At 40.6% G+C, this 14639-nt stretch overlaps 1 protein-coding gene across 2 annotated transcripts in view; it reads left to right on the top strand.

Annotated features, from left to right (window-relative positions):
* LOC137370189 (sal-like protein 3) overlaps positions 1 to 6777 on the top strand; it is a 71249-nt gene extending 64472 nt beyond the window's left edge. Inside the window, exons 4-6 of one of the 2 annotated variants that reach the window (XR_010975101.1) lie at positions 2856 to 2996; positions 3098 to 3216; positions 6320 to 6777. Coding sequence is in view for 1 of the 2 variants with exons in the window: in XM_068032484.1 (XP_067888585.1) it covers positions 2856 to 2954 (99 nt within the window). In the remaining variant the exon portion in view is untranslated. Of the gene's footprint in view, positions 1 to 2855; positions 2997 to 3097; positions 3519 to 6319 lie in introns of those variants that run through there. The other variant, XM_068032484.1, reaches the window with a different exon arrangement.
* The last annotated feature ends 7862 nt before the right edge of the window (positions 6778 to 14639 follow it).

Raw genomic sequence — 14639 nt, 5'->3', positions numbered from 1 at the left:
ATTCAAACAAGATAGAACGAGCAAATAAAAGTTAAATTATTTAAAGTTTTCAATCTAGTTTTTATGCCAACATAAGGTAAAGGATCACTTATTTAAATTCAATGTCAGAAAATGTGTAAATCATACATAAAAATGTGCATAAATCTAGTGCAACAATTAAAATATTTCAGAATTGCCATACTCTGTTGCAGTTGAGTCCAATGGTCCCTGATTCCAGTATAGAAATGTAATGTATTTTCCATTACTTGTAAAACTAATCTCAGTTTTTTTTTGTGGGAGTGGTGTGAAGGGGGAAAGCTATCTACATCTCATGGCTCAGCTGTACTTTCACATCAAAGGAAACAACCAAATTGTGTGAGATTGGTGGAAACCTGATTTGTTACCACATTTGTAAGTAGATTGTGTACAAATTCACATGAAATGACCCAGAACAATTAAAATTATAAAAGTACAACCCAAGCAACATTGTACATTCCCAAATTCCCCATAGCAAAATCAAACAGTGTTACTGAATATTCAACATTTTGTTTGCTAATGTCAGGAATCGTAAACAAATGGGGGCGGAGCCTATTGGAGAAAAAATCCATTTGTACTTTCTAAAGATTTTAGTGAGAGTTAATTAAGCTAGAATAATCAGAGAAGAGAAAGTCTTGCATTTATGTAGCACCGTTCAACCCAAAGCACTGTACAGCTAATGCGGTACTTTTGAAGTGTTGTCACTGTTGTAATGTAGGAAACGCAGCAGCTAATTTGTGCACAGCAAGCTCCCACAGTAGTAATGCCATGATGGCCAGATCTTCTGCTTTTTTGTGATGTGGGTTGAGGGATAAAGGTTGACTAGGACACCAGGGATAACTCCCCTTCTCTCCTTCAAAGTAATGCCAGGGTATAAAATACAACGATTTCTAAATGGTAACCCAAGTCATAATACAAAACAGCCAGTAACAATTGTACCAACATGCAACAGGAAATGTAAAAAAGACAAAACATAAAATTAATCAGAAAAGAATGAATCAAGAGCACATGAAGAAATACCCACGTAGACTGGGCTGAGCTAAATTATATTTGTCAGCCCTGGAACCAGTTGTCAAAATCCAAAAATGCAGCCCAGGAGCAACGTGGGAGTTTCTTCAGAGTTGTGAACAATCAGCAATAGTCTCCCCCAAACCCCATAGCAGAACATTAGGGCAATGGCCTTGAGTCCAAATCAACAAAACCCAGCTTTACGTCTCATTGTCCCACATAGTCACTGATGTTTCTTCACCCAGAAATGTTTGAGCCAATGCACTGGTGACAGCAGTCCCAAATAAAGAAAGCAGGATTGAAAAATGTATCCTAGCTTGCAAGTTAACATAACCTCTTCAACCATTTTTCAAATCACCTGAGGACAGGAGACTGCAATGGCAGCTCAACAAGGCACCAAATGACCAGGATATTTTTGCTGCAGATGCATAGTCTACATATATGTAAATCTGATATTATGGTTTCTCATTGATCTGAACTTTTATCAGTCCCTGTACTGTTTCTCACTTATGAATGTGCATCAAGCCTATATAAAAAAAAGCCTATCTAGTTGAGCAACCTGTGCTCTTATTAAAAATACCTTTCATATAACAGGGTTTCTACCAATCTTCAAACTCCGTGCTTTATTAGTATTATACCATATTATTTAGTATTATACCATACTACCTTTAATCTATTGGTCATCAAATAGTTCATGTGTTTTTAAATTCTATAATTACACCATTACCTGATCTATTCCCTTCCCCACAGCACTTTGGCTGCTGTGTTGAAAAATTCACTAATGAGAGATTTGGGTGAGAAGATTTGTAGGCATCGTAGATACCAGTATTGAAATCACATAGATGTTTAACCATAGCACAGGTCGATTTTCCAAGTAATATTTGTATTTTAATCACCCCTGTTATAGAGTTTAAATTTTTAGATAACTCGGGGTCCTGCTGGAAAACGATCTGGAACTCTTTTAAATTGCAGACTGCGCCATCTCAATCTTTATGAAATTTTCCACTGGCAGTTAAACAATAGCTACCTCAGATGACTGTGGGAAGTACTGAAGCACGCTTCTCACTTACAACACTCCTTTCACCAAAGTTCCGTGGAAAGGTGTTTTCACCTTGGTCGAGAAGTGTTGTGAACAATTGCAATCCCTTGGTGATGAGGGCCGTCAACACTACAATGATATCTCAGGAGTTATACTACCCTTAGACTAATGAAATGAAATGACATTCCAGTTAACACTTTGAACACCTTTGTATGCATGAGCATAAGTATGAAATTACACCTTAGCCCCACACCTCACAAGGGCAGCCATATCGAAATATATACACATGTACAATTACGCATCATTCATCCGACGAGACGGCTGCAGTAAAAAAAATGTGTAAAACTGCACGGAGGTTAAAACTGAAGTAAGCGCTCAAACTTTTGAAAGATCCTTAGTCCAAATTCGTGAATTTCAGTATTATGGTGGTGCAAGCAGCAACTAGGAGGTAACCAAGAAATCCCTATTTTACCCAGCTTTTGAAATGTAATGGTGATTCTTTTTATTTAGCCCCGGACTATTTTTGAGCCGACTGTGATTTCCACGACAGTTTTAGATTTAGTCGGAGAATACAGTTTAATCAGCTACAAAATAGAGCAGTCATTAAAATGTTTAGATGCCAGTTGTTGCATGCCCAAGTTCTGCTTCGGCTACCTGTCCCCACCGAGAAGGTCATGAACCCTATATGACATGGTAACTGAAACAGAACCAATACTGTTAACATCTCAGTTATGGTGTTAAGCTGTGAATTTTAAACATACACACACGAATATTTTGTTTCAATTAACTCTAGACTGCCTGGTTCCCCAGCAACTTGCTTGATATGGATGTTCGAAAGCGGCTACAAACATTCAGAAACCTGCCTAAATATTTGACTATGACACATTTTTAAGCAGCGCTCACTTGTGAACTGACAACGCCACAGTATCATTTGGTGAGGTTACACTTTCACGATTATTTTTTCTCGGCGGGTGTTGGTTGTCTAACAGTAAGTGAACATTTAATGTGTTTTTTTTTTTCTCCATCACAATCCAGTAATATACTACTCGAACAAAACGGCCGCTGATGCTGGAAATCTGAAACAGGAACTGCCGCAAACCCCTTCCTTCTGCGCTTTTGGACCCACACAATAATGATGCGGAAATTTATCGAAGGTACAGGAGATCAGAAATAATTGTTTTACAGCCCAAAAGCAGATTTATTATCGATGTGATAACCATTCCAGTTACCTCGAAGAAGGCTCTTTTGAGATAAGATCGTGCTGATATTAAACCTTTCCCTGTTTAACAAGTCTGAATCCCTTTCTGGGGGGAAATACTGCAGCTGCCACGGAACAAATACATTGAATCACACCCGGAGCATGTCTGCAATACTTACCTAAAGTCACATTATAATACCAAAAATTGTGTGATATTAATTACGTTTTCAAAATCCATCTGTTTTCCTTTGGGGGGGGGGGGGGGGGGGTCTGTTCATTATGGTTTAGAGGGTTCCCACCTCCCTCGCTAATAAAGTTACCATGTCACTTGAGGTCTTATTTTAAATAAACGTTAGGGGTTAGGTTATTCCCTGGTTGGTCATTTTAATTGCTCCTCAGGTTTACGACCTGTGAAGACATTTCCTGTTTTTCCATTCAATCCAAGTTGCATTGTTTTTCTGGTTGTTCTGGCAGCGGGGACTGAGATTATCGAATGGGTGCACGAGGCAGTATTCCGAGCCGAAGCAGGCAAAACCAGGCAAAAACAATTTAAAATCACCCAATCATCACAACCGTACGGCCTAATCAACAAGCGGCTAAGTAACGCCCGGTATAATTTTATTATAATTAATTTCCACATTGCGTAATACTCGAATGACTGATTTTTTTTTAAAGCCCCAATATTTTGTCCCGTTATTTTGTAACTGCCCATTCAATATTCGGTGTATTGCGCCTTTGCGGTGAATTAATATTATTTCTTAATTTATTACAGGATCTTGGAACATTGCCGGACATCTTCCTAGAACTTATAAGTTTCCAATCAGCATACGAGCATTATTAACATTGCTTCGTAACTGCAATAAACGAGAAGCAGCATTTAGTTTTCTAATATATCATTATCTTCCCGTCGCAATTTTAATAGGAGAATGGTTAACAGTATGTCTCTTGGCAGCATTATTTGGTTGCTACAGGGGAGAGGTCTGCTCAGTAGATTGCAACTTGCCAATATTAATTCTTAATAAGTCAATTCTATCACTTGGTTGGGCCATTTAAAGGCAATTTAACACTACTCAACAGATTATGTTAAAACTTGCTGAAATGCAAACAGGTGAGGTTTTGAATGTAAGTTGCATATTTAATGTAAAAATCAGTGGGTGTATCTGTGCAATTCAACCTGCTTCTTTAATCGCTGAGTGCTGGGCGAAAGGATCGGGTTCCTCTCCGTATGACTTGATCATGAAGACAGTGTAATATCGAAAAGAGAAGGTATTTTCCACCAACTGATCCACCTCCTCGTTAATGGGCGTTTCTCAGAAGATGAAACGTGTCACGTTCCTAAGAACGAGCAGAGAATATTTTGCACTGCAGGTTTACGACAATATCAGCACTGGAGGCTCACCGGGATAAGACACCATCCAAAAACCGCGAATAAATCCCAACATGATTTTTATTTCATATTTTGAGTGGGATAGTGGTTTTGCAAAGTTTTCGTTTCCCTTCTGTTGCAAATTATTTGGAACCACGAGAAGTATTCATCCACACCTTATCACAACTCTGTGTAACAGCGGTTTAAATACGAAGATCGCGGATATTTGTACACAGCTGCATTATTCATAAGCTGGAAAATGTTGCCTTTTGTGACCGGGCGGAAACGAATTGGGGCTAATTTATAACGGGCCGTTTCACATTCACGAGCCACCCACCTCAAGAGGCTAAAGTTACTCAAATTCAATTTCTCCATAATGTTAACCGACACTGACTAGCTCAAGGGATTGCTAAAATAGAAAGCAGTTCATTGCACGAGTGCATGCTTACAGGAATGGGTGGGCACAATATGCTAGTGCATCAACGTGAAATGCCTTTGAGGTTTTCGCAGATCTAGATACAGAGACCCAACGAAGAACTTGCATTTCTTTAGCGCCTTTCACGACCCCAGGGCATCCCCCTTTACAGCCAATGTTGTACTTTAAGTATAGTCACTGTTGCAGTGTCGCAACAGTTAACAGGACGATACACGGCGGTGAACTGAACGATGCTTAAAAGTAAAAGCAGTGTCCCGTTCCTAAGCAGCACAGGAAAGCTACAAATTGTACAGTAGGCGGCAGAACCACTACTTTTTTTTATCGGAATGAATTGATGAGAACTTCAGAACTCGGCAAAGAACATGAATGCACATTAAGCAAATATGTTTTTTTTTTAAGGATTCATCTGCAGTTCAATTTACTATTTTTCATGTAAAATTGCAGGAAATTACTTCGGTTGCCTGCTGGGAGATTTATAGCCGTTTCATTACCTTGGTAAATGAGTCACAGTTTTATTATTGTGTTATGATTTAATGAATGCTTTTAAAACGTGGCTTGTGGCTGTTCGATGTCCTCTATATTTCTAGATGCAACGGCAATGTCAAATTAATTTGGACTGTATTTTGGTAAAGACAATTATAATTTAAATGTTAATGTATCTTTTCCCCAGGTACTAACAGGGATTCTTGCCTAGAAGTTACACGTCAGACGAAGAGACGATATTTAATGAAATATACGACATAATTGAGCTTAGGTTCATAAAATGTGCAGAAATTATCAATTTAGAGTCTGGGTAATTTGACTTTAACTGGATCAATTACTCAATTGGAGTTATCTCCCGCGGCGAATCCTGCAACTGGTCAGCAGGCAAAGGGAATCACGAATCAGTACATTTCTATCTGGCTAGTGTTTGTTAGCTCTTTCACATGCAATAGACAAAAAGAAAAATCACCCGATGCTTTCAGGGGAGTGTCATTTGGTGATAATGGCAAGAAATCCTAGCAAAATGACAGGTCGTTTAATGACTGTTGTGTAATTATAAGAGCTATTTACTGTTTTTGCGAGGTCTCAGCAGAATGTTTACTGCGTTAAATCATAATACATTTCACAATATTATGAAACGAATGATCGAGTCCTGAAAAGTCTCCGGAATTGGTAGATTTGGTTAGTGTTAGCGCATTGCATCATGTACCAGAATAAATACAACAGCATTATTATTATCATAACAGGTAACTCCTTTGTAACTTCTCGTTCCAGCATAGAAGCATTCACAGTGTAAGAACAAGTGGACCAGCGTGAACCAAATCAGTATTACATTGTCGTCCAGCCCCTGCTACTGAAATAGTTCAAAATATTCTAATTTCTTTCAAGTCAATCTGAAGAGCTGGACGAAATATCACACATGTCCGGTGTGGTACCTGACGAGCACTTGCATTGGTTTAACTGAACGGACCACTGAGAGTGAACGAGGCCTCCGAAATGACATGGCTGCAAGGCCACAACTGCACGTGGTTGGAAAAACCCTGCAGGCATTGTGGCTGAGAGAACAAACGAAAATGGGTACAAGCAAATTGTAATTCTTGCATTCTTTAAAAAAAAGTTTCTGATTAAAAGCACACATTTGTCTTCATTGTACTTCATTTTGAAACTAAATATACTGACGCGCAGCTGAATTAAAATATTTCTTGCATAAAATATGTAATGCCAATAAATAAACTTGCAAAAATTGAATATTTCCCCTGGTAATTTTTAATGCTGTTACTCAAATCTGAAATGGCGGTACAAAGTTGAATAAACCCTCTGTTTGGAGTATTCCTGGCAGTTTATTATGGTCATAGAGAACAGTTGGAGCCCAGAGCTAAATACAATGTGGGGTTTTGATAGAGTAAATAAGGAGAAACTGTTTCTACTGGCAGGAGGGTCAGTAGCCAGAGGACACAGATTTAGGGTAATTGGCAAAGGAATCAAAGGGGAGATGAGGAGAAATGTTTTTAATGCAGTGAGTTGTTATGATCTGGAATGCACTGCCTGAAAGGGCGGTGGAAACAGATTCAATAATCTTCAAAAGGTAATTGGATAAATATTTGGAAAGGAAAGATTTTGCAAGGCTATGTGGAAAAGGGAGTGGAACTAATTGGATAGCTCTTTCAAAGAGCCAGCACAGGCATGATGGGCCAAACAGCCTCCTTCTGCATTGTATGATTCTAACCCTATGTAAGCCTCAAAATTGCTCTCAGTAATGATGATTATACCAAGGGAAAATGTGCCATAGTGGTCAGTATTATTCCTAGTGCATATATATATATAGTCTGTTTGGAAATTGAGGGTGGTGTGTACGCCTACGCTTAAACTCTGTGTAACCTTGTAGTAATTGTGCGTGGTAGTAGTTGTTTCATTAAAAGGGGAGTGCATTGAATTATGCAAACGTCACTATGTTTCTGCTGACAAAGTTCACTGCAAAAAGGATAACTTTTATTCCTCCCCCGGCATTTGACTTGGCTGAGGAGGATGAGCAGAAGTAGGGAAGTGCTGCCAAAGATATCCAGTCTCATTAAAAGCATAGGCCTCAACAGGCAGGAGGGGTGGTGTAAAATATCAGCACTGAGCAACCTGACCCCATTCCCATCCCTTAAATTTTAACATATGGAAACCAGGCCATTGACGAGGCTTCCACAAAAGGCAGCCGGGGACCTAATCAATATTCTAAAGTCATGGCCTGATGTTATCATCGGCACCGTGACTTAAATTTAACTGGAAATGAGGGGAAAGCCCAATCTGTTGGCTGCCTGGCAACTGATCTGAGGCACGAGCTACTGACTCCTGAAGGTAAATGTTAAAGATCTGCTTTTTTTTTCAGTAATCCTTGTAGGCCAGGAGGAGCAGCAGAGCTTCCACTCCAAGCCTCACAAGGAAGCCTTTGACTTTTCCCCCAGCTGAGTACACTGCCTCTTTTGCCTGCTTTCCCCATCACTCCACTCCACCCATTTGCAGCCTAAAGGTGGTGCTCCTTACCAAGTGCCGGGGATTATCCCCACTGGCTGCTGGATGGAGATGGCCCACCAACATTCTAATGAGGACCTGCTGGCCTCTACATCTCCGACCTTGCCCGATTACGGGCTCTCCCTGCAACCTCTCCAGCTCCCCATTACAATCGGGACCATAATCTGGACCTGCTGCTACATCAGCTGTGACAGCTATAGGCACAAGCACAGCTACCTTGCAATGACTGAAGATCACCGCCTCCTAAGACTTAGCAAGGAGGCAGTTACAGAGCTGCACTGTCTATTTCAAGAATTGCTGCAGACAAACCCTCAAATAGGGAAGACATTGCTTACAGCCATTAAGGGAACCACAGCCTTCAATATTCCCCCACCTCTCTTCCTCCTGTCAGGCTATCATAGGAGATATCAAAGGGCTGCTTTTCCGATTCCATTGCAGAACAAGCACTGGAGAATCTGAAAATCTGGTTTAAATCCATATAGTCTGATCTGCTCCACTTTAGCACTGAGCCCAATCTTCTGGTGTGCCTTTTTAGGCATGCCCAAAGTTGGCTTGTTGCAAATGGGTCAAAGCTTTCCTTAAATATTGCAATCCATTTAAATGAAGTTGGCAGCAGTTTCCTGTCTGCTTAGAAGAGGATTAAACCGCCCACTCCCTTTGCCCATCTGGTGTGGGCCTATGGATAATGCAACTCTTAGTCACAGGCTATTTAGCCATCTTTTTATTTTCCGGTTTTACAAGTATCGTTTGTTGGCATTTAGATGAAAAAAATGTTCTATTTTAAAAATTTACTCAAGGAGTATATTCATGTGGAATCTAAATACTTGATTTGTCTGTAAATTCCCCAGAAAGCTGACATTAATTGAAACATTTCCAAGACTTCAGCAGAACAGGAAGAATTGAAATAAGGGCCTCTTACAATCCAGACTTGCACAGGAGCTTAGAGGATGTCAAGGTATCTAGATGGAAAGTCCTGTAGGTTGGCAAATCAAATTAAAATGATGATAGTTGATTTTGAAGTGCCCCGAATATAGTAACATGGTAGTGAAGGCATGCCAGGGAAATCAACAGGCAGTGTTAGCAGACTACCCAAGCATTATACTGCCAACCATATCTAAAGGCCCTAGTGCACCAACCTACTGGTGACTATGTGAAACTGACCCTACAGGCTCTCCAGGTCAGCATAGAGCCAGTTGAAGTCTTCAACTGCAAGGATACCTGGGATCAACCTGTACCTCAAAGCACTGCCAGTAGGAATTATGGTCATCTCCCCTCTCAAATTTTTCTGCTTCCATCTCCTTCCAGGCTCAAAAGGATCATTTGCAATATCAACCAATATGCTCCTCAAGCATATCAAACAGGTGAACTGATGCATAAGACATTATACTAAGAACTTTCATCTGCTTTCGCAATGAATAGTAAAATAAGTATGACATAGCTGCCCAAAATTACCACACTGCTGCATTTCCCAAACTGCAGGAGGGCCATTGGGTTTAGGCATGTGTGCCTTCTGTATACCATTCTGTATGTCAGTCTGCTACCATATATCATCCAGATAGGTTGTCAGAATTATTTTATGCGTGAAACCCTTTTGAATAGGTATGTGGGGGACAAATGAATCAGTTGTAAATTGCAGCTTGAACGTGTGCCCTGCTGAAGTATTGGCATGCATGATTGAGCCATTAAAGAGCTGTAAGGATAGATGAGGCTTTAGTATCGGCCAGGAATAAATGTAGAATTGATTATTTAGCAACGCTCTGAGGCATGCAAACTTAGACCAGGTCCTTGGTAATGGTACTGTTGGGTAGTCTTACCATGACACCTTACTTAAGGTGTGCCATCTTTCTCTGCATCTGTTCCCAGGCTCTATGGGGACTGAATAGTGTACACCCTAGCTACAATTCGGCAGGTACACTGCACAGCTATCCCCTGAGGTGGGTATCTTGCAGTACAAAACATAGCAGTCCTCCACTTACCCTGCTCCAGCTCATACAATAATGCCTCGATTTTGTCAGCTATCACACAACTCGGCCGAATGCTGTGTCAACCTTTCATTTGGGCAGATTCTGTTTCCTGTATCCACATTAGTTTTCCTTTAGGTTTTCCCAACCAACCATATTTCACTCAATGCAACCTTTGGAAAAGTTGAAAAATACATTTAAAATATTTACTATCTTTGGAATAAATATTTCTCTCTATGTGGTCACTCAGTTTTAATTTTGGCAGGAATGCCTTAAAGGTTGCTCTTGTATGCAATACCAGGCCCAGTATGAGCCAGGAGCCTGCTAAGGATAAGTATCGTGCAGGGCAATTCCTGGATTCCTGCACTCGTATTGTGCCAATCACAGGTGTCAGTCTTATTCAAAAGCTCAGCAAAACTAGAAGGATAGCTCCTAGGAGACCAAAGATATCCTCTTTAGCTCTAGCTGTTGTCATCCTTGTGGCACTCATGAACAGAACCTGAGCACGATTGCAATGAGCCCATGTAACCACTGGCATATGAACATACGAATTAGGAGCAGAAGTGGGCCATTCGGCCCCTCGAGCCTGCTCCGCCATTCAATAAGATCATGGCTGATCTGTTTGTGTCTTGAATTCCACACAACCATCTACCCCCAATAACCTTTGATACCCTTGCCTTACAACAATCTATGTATCCCCACCTTAAAATTATTCAATGACCCTACCTCCACCACCTTCTGAGGCAGAGAGTCCTAAAGTCGCACAACCTCTGAGAGAAAAAAATTCTCCTCATCTCTGTCCTAAAAAGGCGAGCCCTAATTTTAAAACAGTTCTCCCTAGTTCTGGACTCCCCAACAAGAGGGAAACATCCTTTCCACATCCACCTTGTCAAGACCGTTCAGGATCTTATATACTTCAATCAGGTATCCCCTCATTCTTCTGAACTCCAGTGAAAACAAGCCCAGTCTGTCCAACCCTTCCTCATAAGACAACCTGCTCATTCCAGATATGAATCTAGTAAACCTCCTCTGAACCACCTACAACGCATTCACATCCTTCCTCAAATAAGGAGACCAAAACTTCACACAGTATTCGAGATGTGATCTCACCAATGCCCTGTATAGCTGAAGGATAACATCCTTACTTTTATTTTCAATTCTGCTCTTTATAGAGGATAGCATTCCATTAGCTTTCTTTATTACTTGCTGTACCTGTATTTTAACCTTTTGTGGCTCATGCACTAGAACACCTAGATCCCTCTGCACCTCGTAGTTCTGCAGTTGTTCTCCATTTAAGTAATACTCTGCTTTTTATTCTTCCTGCCAAAGTGAACAAATTCACATTTTACCACATTATACTCCATCTGCCAGATTTGTGCCCATTCACTCAACCTATCTATATTGGTTTGCAAGCTCCTTATGTCCTCTTCAGAACATAGTTTCCTACCTATCTTTGTGTCATCTGCAAATTTAGTCACCATGCCATCACTCCCCTCATATAAGTCATTAATATAAATTGTAAAAAGTTGAGGTCCCAGCACAGACCCCTGTGGGACTCCACATCACATCCTGTCTATCAGAAAAGGACCCATTTATGCATACTCTCTGTTTTCTGCCAGCCAGCCAATTTTCTATCCATGCTAATATGTTACCCACTGCACCATGAGCTCCTACTTAACTCAATAACCTTTTATGTGGCACCTTGTCAAATGTCTTCTGGAAATCCAAGTACAGTACGTCTACGGGCTCCCCTTTAACCATGGCACATGTAACTCCTTCAAAGAACTCCAATAAATTAATTAAACATGATCCCCCTTTCACAAAGCCAGTCTGACTATTCCAGATTACCTTGATTTTTTCGAAGCGCCCAACTATAGCCTCCTTAATGATCAATTCTAACACCTTCCCATGACAGATGTCAAGCTAACTGGCCTATAGTTACTTGTTTTCTGCCTCCCCCACTTCTTGAATAGAGGGGTTATATTTGCTATTTTCCGGTCTGATGGAACCTTTCCAGAATCTAGTGAATTTTGAAAAATTAACACCAACACATCAACTACCTCATTAGCCACCTCTGTTAAGACCCTAGATGAAGCCCATCAGGACTCAGAGATGTCAGCCCGCAGCTCCATCAGTTTGGTCAGTACCACTTCCCTGGTGATTGTAATTTCACCAAATTCCTCTCCCCCTTCCACCTCCTGATTTACAGCTATTACTGGATGTTTTTTGTAACCTCTATAGTGAAGGCAGAAACAAAATATTTGTTCATTTCATCTGCCATTTCCTTATTATCTACTATTAATTCCCATTCTCACTCTCTAGAGGACCAACACTCTACTTACTCTTTTCCTTTTTAAATACCTGTAGAAACTCTTGCTATCCATTTTTACATTTCTAGCTAGCTTCCTCTCGTACTCTAATTTCTTTCTCCTGATTAACCTTTTCGTCATTCTCTGCCATTCTTTATATTCTGACCAATCATCTGATCTGCCACTCATCTTTGCGCAATTATATGTCTTTTCTTTAAGTTTGATGCTTTCCTTAACTCCTTTAGTTAACGATGGATGGTGGGTCCTCCCCTTAGAATTTTTCTTTATAGTAGGAATATACTTATTCTGAGTATTCTGAAATATCCCCTTAAATGTCTGCCACAGCTTCTCTATTGACCTAGCCGAGTAACCCAGTTCACTTCATCTTGAAGTAGTGTTTCAAATGTCTGGGCAGGAATGATTTAGGTTACCAAGATAATTGTAATCTGCAATGCAAGAGTAGAAGACAGGCAGCTTCCATGAGGATGGAGCTCCTGAAACCCCATCACAGTGAACAGGACTTGTCTGGCCGGTGCTCATGTAAGATACATTTCGCTAAGTTGCTTGAACTGCCTTTTCAGGAAATCCTGTTGTCCATATATACATAAAACATTTCCAGCAGCACTATCATCTGTACTTCTTCCAATATCATCAGTGCCCTCTGTGCCAGTTCATTAGTCTTCTCAATCATAAAGAAATTCATAGCATCAAGATAGGCTCCTACTTTGTGTGATATCAATGTGTGTGTGTGTGTTGACAGTGTGTTTTAGTACTGTTGAATTGTATACATGGTGATTCCATGTGGAAGAATTAAGTTAAAAGCAAAATACTGCGGATGCTGGAAATCTGAAATAAAAACAAGAAATGCTGGAACCACTCAGCAGGTCTGGCAGCATCTGTGGAAAGAGAAGCAGAGTTAACGTTTTGGGTCAGTGACCCTTCTTCGGAACTTATATTATATTATATGGAAGAATTAAGTGTCTGGCTGGTTGCAGAGTTTTAGTTACAGTTGGTTGTGATTCTGTTAGACCTAGGCTTCCTTGTGTAATATTTAGTGATAGCTCTGCTCAGTGGGCTAGGGACAGCAGTTTTATCTGTGCCTACTCTAAGCATGCTATTGTTCCTACCCACTCCCTCAGCATAGCCACACTGGTCTGTGTAGTAGCAAAACTTCACTCAGCAATGAACTCTATGGACCTCTTCCTTGAGATTCCTTAAAGCCAACATTCAACCACCATGTTCAAATCGGACAAGACACCCACTTTTAAATTTGAAACCTTTAAAGCAATAGTCTGAGCATTCATCAGTGATACTTGCATATGCTTATGACTTGTGTCCATGAATGTTGTACTCCACATGCTCCAGGAATCGCCATATGCTCTCTGGCAGACTGCAATGCTTGACAACCATTCATCCATGACTATTACAATCCAGTTAATGGAGTCTTCCATAATCCTCAATAGACCTTGCAGGATATTTCACATAGAGACAAACGACTTAAGTACATGATCCTCAGACCACTATCTCTTTATAGAGTGGCGCCATAATTTTACAGTAGTAATGCTACTAAGATGCAAGGGGATAGCTTCAGTATTGCAATATTGATTGTTGGCATCTTCATCACTGAACCAATGAAAAGCCCCAACTTGGTTCTAATTATATTCTGAAATTTAAGTCTTTTCTCATTCCAATGATCAATTTATTAATTAATTTATTTGTTTGTTTTAATTCAATCGAACTGTATACTATTACAGGTAGGCGGTGGCGTAGTGGTATTATCACTGGACTAGTAACCCAGAGACCCAGGGTATTGCTCTGGGGACATGGGTTCAAATTCCACCACAGCAGAAGGTGGAATTTGAATTTAATTAATAAATCTGGAATTAAAAGCTAGTCTAATGATGGCCATGAAACCATTGTCGAGTGTTATAAAAACCCATCTGGTTCACGAATGTCCTTTAGGGAAGGAAATCTGCTGTCCTTACCTGGTCTGGCCTACATGTGACTCCAGACCCACAGTAATGTGGTTAACTCTTACATGCCCTCTGAAATGGCCTAACAAGCCACTCAGTTGTACCTAACCGCTACGAAGTCAATAAAAAGGAATGAAACCGGACGGACCACCCGGCATCGACCTAGGCACCGGAAACGACAACGGCAAACCCAGCCCTGTCGACCCTGCAAAGTCCTCCTTACTAACATCTGGGGGCTTGTGCCAAAGTTGGGAGAGCTGTCCCACAGACTAGTCAAGCAACAGCCTGACGTAGTCATACTCACGGAATCATACCTTACAGACAATGTCCGAGA

The sequence above is a fragment of the Heterodontus francisci genome, chromosome 5 (assembly GCF_036365525.1).
Source record: "Heterodontus francisci isolate sHetFra1 chromosome 5, sHetFra1.hap1, whole genome shotgun sequence".
NCBI classification, from domain to species: Eukaryota; Metazoa; Chordata; class Chondrichthyes; order Heterodontiformes; family Heterodontidae; genus Heterodontus; species Heterodontus francisci.
This window is presented reverse-complemented; position numbering and strand designations above follow the sequence as displayed.